This window comes from Pipistrellus kuhlii, unplaced genomic scaffold, assembly GCF_014108245.1.
Source record: "Pipistrellus kuhlii isolate mPipKuh1 unplaced genomic scaffold, mPipKuh1.p scaffold_m20_p_1, whole genome shotgun sequence".
In the NCBI taxonomy this organism is placed as follows: domain Eukaryota; kingdom Metazoa; phylum Chordata; class Mammalia; order Chiroptera; family Vespertilionidae; genus Pipistrellus; species Pipistrellus kuhlii.
The window spans coordinates 33,391,385-33,397,384 of record NW_023425404.1 but is presented as its reverse complement, the minus strand read 5'-3'; the positions used below and the strand labels follow the sequence as shown (position 1 = coordinate 33,397,384).

General features: G+C 49.1%; 1 protein-coding gene across 1 annotated transcript in view; it reads left to right on the top strand.

Moving 5' to 3' along the window:
• Positions 1-4,507: 4,507 nt before the first annotated feature.
• The window catches only part of HACD3 (3-hydroxyacyl-CoA dehydratase 3), a 31,742-nt gene continuing 30,249 nt past the window's right edge, over positions 4,508-6,000 (top strand). Inside the window, exon 1 of the mRNA XM_036438824.2 lies at positions 4,508-4,758. Coding sequence (XP_036294717.1) covers positions 4,672-4,758 — 87 coding nt within the window. The 5' untranslated portion in view covers positions 4,508-4,671. The remainder of the gene's footprint in view (positions 4,759-6,000) is intronic.

Here is a 6,000-nt window from a genome sequence, read left to right as displayed (position 1 = left end):
AAGCTGAAACTTTTATTTTTTATATATATATACTATTGATTTTTTTACAGAGAGAAAGAGAGAGGAACAGAGAGTTAGAAACATCGATGAGAGAGAAACATTAATCAGCTGCCTCCTGCACACCCCCCACTGGGGATATGCCCTCAACCAAGGCACATGCCCTTGACGGAAATCGAACCCGGGACCCTTCAGTCCGCAGGCTAACGCTCTATCCACTGAGCCAAACAGGTCTCAGCTGTAAGCTGAAACTTTATTTTATAGTCAGATCACACAAAGCAAAGCAAGGCGAGTGGTCAAAATGTTTATAATGTTCTTGCGAGTTTAAAATCTATTTCCTTACTCAAGCCTTCTTTTGGCAGCACTTGCTGCACCTCCCATAGCCCATTAGCTACTTAGGAACAAGGGAGGTATATAAGGTCAAGCCTAATTGTGCTAGGAGGGCTCTGTCCTCCAAGCTGGGACTTGTATGTGGCCCTGCCACAGGTCAGTCCAAGGCTTGACCCTATAGCCGCTCCCTACAGAAAACAAAAATACAATTTGTAATCAGAATTAAAATGTTTTTTGCCGGGACCGGTTTGGCTCAGTGGATAGAGCGTCGGCCTGTGGACTGAAAGGTTCCGGGTTTGATTCCGGTCAAGGGCATGTACCTTGGTTGCAGGCACATCCCCATTGGGGGGTGTGCAAGAGGCAGCTGGTCGATGTTTCTCTCTCATCGATGTTTCTAACTCTCTGTCCCTCTCAATTCCTCTCTGTGTAAAATCAATAAAATATATTTTTAAAAAAATTTAAAAAATGTTTTTATCATAAACATTTTTAATATTGCTAGTTTCTAATTCACCATGTTGCATAGCTATATAGTTTTTCCACTGAGAGTTATACAATTGGTCATTCTCATGTAATTTCCATTGTTTCACCATGTAACACCATGAATATCTTCATATATACATCTTCCTTCCTTGAAATTATTTTCTTAGAAAAGTGAAGTTAGTAGGCCAATCAGCATAAGCATCTCCATTTTCCTTGCTATGTATTGCAAAATTGCTTTCCAAAACGATACCACAAATTCATTAGCCCTTTCCTACATTGACCATGTGTGCCAATTTCACTAAACTTTTTTTTTTTTTTTTTTTAAGCACTGGGCATTATCATTGATAAATATATTTTAAGCATCTATTTTATGGAACACATTGTGCTAGATACTACAGGATACCAAAAGGAGGCAATCTATGTTCTAGGAAGATTTATAATTTGAGGAAACAAATCATTCTATCTAATAAGGAAGGAATATGCTAATTGACTGCCATGCCCTCAAAGATGGTGGCACCCACAGCCACAAAATGGCAGCCTCCAGTCCCTTCAGCCCCCCAGCCAACCCGGGCTGGTCCAAGGTGCAGGCAAGCCTCAGATGGTAGCTGCCCAGCCACCCAGGGTCACCCAAGGCTCAGGAAACCAGGGCCGGCTGAGGCTTGCACTGCTGGCAGTGGCAGCAGCAGAGGTGTGATGGGGCATCACCTTCCCCTGATCACTGGATCACCTCCCACCCCTGAGGGCTCCTGGACTGTGAGAGGGGGCAAGCTGTGCTGAGGGGCCCCCTCCTCCAATCCATGAATTTTCATGCACCGGCCCTCTAGTAAGCAAATAATACACACATTAACAGCAGTTGACTACAGGAAATGGCAGCCTGCCAAAAGAAGCTGGGAAGGCAGGACCCTAGGTAGGACTATAAGATATTTGCATTTTCATTTGACTAGAATTTTCATAAAACCCTACCTACTTCAGGTTGGCAGTTCCTCTTGGTTCTGCTTTTTTTTTTTTTTATCCACTCTGCTACCTTTTAATTTTATAGTTTACCTGGATGCTACTTTTCCCCTTTTCCAAAATTTTTTTTTCTGACTGCATTTCCACTGGAGAGAATGGTCTACAATACTTGGCCTCTTCACAGGAGACTCCAGAGAAAGCTGGTAAGAACATTGGAGACTAAATATAACTCTCCTTTAATAGACAGGGAAACTCGGGCCCAGAGAAGTCACCCTGCAGGTTAGGGGCAGCTGAACCAGGCTAGATAGGACCTCCTCCAATGGACCTTTCTCATGGCCCGTCTGAGGCAAAATGTCAAGATTCGATTTCCTTGCTTAACAGCTTTCACCTTGGATAGAGGTCCATTGTTAAGTCTCAGATTCAATATACTGGATTATAAAAAAAATAACACATCCACAAGAATGGCTAAAACTAAAAAAGAATGAAAATACAGAGGCTATAGAGCAAATGAGACTTTTAAACATGGGTGTGGGGGTGTGAGTTGATTAAAATCCCTTTCTAGCCCCAGCTGGCTTTGATTAGTGGTTAGAGTGTCAACTGGTGGCCTGATGGGTCTTGGGTTGGATTCCCATCAAGGGCAGGCACCTAGGTGGGGGAGGCAACCAATTGATGTGTCTCTCTCTCACACTGATGCTTCTCTCTCTGTGTCTCCCCCCTTCTGTGTACTCCCTCTCCCTATAAACCAGGAGGTTGTAGTTCCCAATTCCTGGTCAGAGCACATATATCAAAATATGTTTTAAAAATAATAATTTTAAAAAAGTACCCTGTATTCGATCTGAGTATAGTTAAGGCAATGCAATTAAAATACTTTTATTGGTTTTGTTTTTAATCCTCACCTGAGGTTTAAAAATATAATTTTTATTGGTTTTTTAAAAATATAATTTTTATTGATTTCAGAGGAAGGGAGAGGGAGAGGGAGCTTGAAACATCGATGTTAGAGAGAAATACCTTTCAGTTGCTTTCTGTTTGTGCCCTGACCAGGGATTATCGATAAACAAATGTATGTGCCCTAACTGGGAATCAAACCTACAACCTTTTGCTCCAATCGACTGAGCCACCTAGCCAGGGCACTGTTATCATTTAATTTGTTTTTATTTTTAAAAATTCAACATCTCATACCTGGCAGATTATATCACCTTCAACTGGTATGCCTACTACCAACTCCTCATGGACATATTTGACTTGGCTAATCTACGCTTAACAAACTTCCTTGGCTCTCACATGTCTGTGGGATCCAGAACAAACACCTCACCGAAGCAAATAAAGACTTTCCTAATCCGCTCTCTGCCTGGATTCCAGATCCAGGGCGGCCTCTCTTCTCCAGGTCCTTAACCCCCGCCGCCAGGCCTTCCACATCCCTTCACCTTTGGACTCCTGCTCTGTGCTCCCACTGCCCCACCTCCGCTTCCTGCTCTACCAGACTCCTCCTCGCATCGCATTGTCCGGCTCTGCAGGATTCCCTCCCGAAAGGCTGCCCGTGGTCTCTACAGCCCTCGGTCCCCACCTTCTCCCTGCCTCTTTGTGAACTCAGCATGTTCCCCACCTCGAAACCCTCTGTATTTTACCCATTCCTCCCCCCGAGCGGGCATCATTTCTCTTTCGTCTCTATGCCCCTGTGCTCAGCACTTTTGGTAAGTCAACGAGTGCTAATAGAGCTGAAGTAGAAGCTCCATTTTTGTCCCAGACTTCTGGTTTTCATAGTAATGGTGCTTTCTCACCGTGGCGGACTTAGAGATGAACGTGGATACAGAAGAGATAGCTTAAATTAGACGCAGATTAGTGGTTTTGCTAGTTTGGGTTTCCTATTTCAAGAGAGGCAAGTCTGCTCTACCCAATAGGATAGTACCAATATGAGGATGTTTGAATTAATTAGAAGTATATAAAAATAAAACATTCCGTTTCTTATTCTCACTAGTCACATTTCAAGTACGCAAAAGCATCAGGTGGCTACCGTAATTGGGTAGCTCAGAATGAAATGCTATTTTCATCAGCACTGTAAATCTCTAACCTTTACCTTTAACTCTCCCCTCTGAGAACACTCTTCCATCCTGACCCCACACCGCTTCCCTCATAACCACCCTCCTCCTTATTTTGTCTGCAGTTGCTTGTGTCTTTGTCAAGACCGGCGGTTCCAGGTCGTCAGGGCTATTTCTTACCGCGGTGGCTCTAGTATTTAGCTTTGCAGCCCCGGCACTTAAATGAAGTGGGCGTTCAGTTAATGTTTAATTAATGAGTGATAGAATGGGAGGGATCAGTCCTGACCAGCATTTTTTATTTTATTTACTTATTTAAATATTTTTTTATTGATTTCAGAGAGAGAAAGGGAAAGGGAGAGAGAGACAGGAACATCAATGATGAGAGAGAGAATCATTGATGGCATGCCTTGCTGCACACCCAATACTGGGGATCGAGCCGACAACCCCAGCTTGTGCCCTGGACCGGAATCCAACCCTTCACGTTACAGGCCGAGGCTCTATCCACTGAGCAAACCGGCTGGGGCTTAAGCTTCCTTAGAAGCATCGCCTTAAAGAACAGAGAAAAGCCCGGTGCACCTGCTGGGCGCAGCTCCGGAGGCCGTAGCAGGCTGGCGTCCCGCCCCCGCCCCGCCCCTCCCGGCCCCGCCCCGCCCCGCCCCGCCCCGCCCCGCCCCGCCCCCGCCGGCGGGTGCAGAGCGCGGAGCCGCCGCCTCCGCCTCCTCACTGCGCAGGTGCGGCGGGGAGCGTGGGCGCGGAGCTCGGCTGCGGCTCCGGGAGCGCGGGGCTTTGGGCCTGCGATCGCCGCTCCCGCCGCGCACGGCCCGCCCGAGGCAGCGAGGCTCGGCGAGCGGATCCCCCGCGCCCCGGGCTGGCGGCCATGGAGAACCAGGTGCTGACGCCGCACGTCTACTGGGCTCAGCGGCACCGCGAGCTGTACCTGCGCGTGGAGCTGAGTGACGTGCAGGTAAAGGCCGGCGCGGGCTGCGGGACGCGCGCGGAGCCGGGGCTGCCGGGGCTGCCGGGGCCCGGGGCTCCGAGGAGCCGCCGATTCCCACCCGGATCCCCGCTCCTTTGTCACGGTGCGCGCCGGAGAGGCTGCCGTGCACCCGCGGGGTCCGGGACGCGGCGCGCTCACGGCGTCCAGCCCCGAGCAGGGCTGGCCCTTGTCGGGGGGGAAAACCCGCAGGTCCGGGTCACGACACCCCCCCTCCGAGGGGGGTAGGTATCTTCGGGGGCCGCGCGAGTCTCGCGGGGGCCTCGGAGGCTGACCCCGGCCTCCTCTTTGTTCCTAGTCTCCGGCCTGATGGAGCCCGAGCCCGAGCCGCGCCGGAGGCCTGGCGGTTAGGGCTGGGCTTGCCGAGGCCGTTGGCGGCGAGGGGTGGGCACGTTGGGTGGAGGGCGCCGTGGGCAGCGGCTCCACGGGCCGAGGCTGGACGCCTGGAGCGGGCCTGAGAGGTCCGGCCGGTGCCTCCGGACCTGCAGGACACCGGCCGCCGCCTCAGAGGGACCACACCCACCCCCCAACCGTCCAAGGATGGGAAATCATGCTTGTTAACTTGAAAGCCCAGAAGTCCTCGAAGAAATGATTTTTTAAAATCCTTTATTCTGAAGGCCATGAGCTCAGGTTTGCTGAGTTGTATACAGAACTTAAAAATGATATTAAGTTGCACTGAGCATTTATGTTTGAGCTCATTTGCTCCCCGTGTGAACAAGCTGAGGCCTCCTCAATGTTGGAGGTCCCTGGACCCAAGTACCCCCCATGTTTCTGTGCGAACCGTTTTCAGGATTCCAGTCTTTGAGGAACTGAAATTTCAGTCTGGAATGTTCTTTTCTATAGCCATCCTTACCCCCTACCCTCTGACACTTAACCGCTCTCTGAGGCTATGTTTTGATCTGTCAGCCTGACAGGCATATTGACTTGCCAAGTGGGGCGCTGTGTGAGTGCCAACTTGAATTTGTTGAGTTTAATCTTTACATCGAGTATAAACCTGTTTTCCCATTGAAAGAGAAAAGACAATACTAGACAGAATGCCTTTAGGTAGGCGGTAGCTTTGCGTGGTGTGTCATTTCTTGTGTTAACGCGGGTCCAGTTATACTTTGGCCTCAGAGAGCGAATACATGTTTTGTGCTGGTTCTTCTCCGCTTCATGATGTCTTAATTAAAAAAGGAAGAAAAAAAAACACCATTTTGTAGATGGGGATCGAAG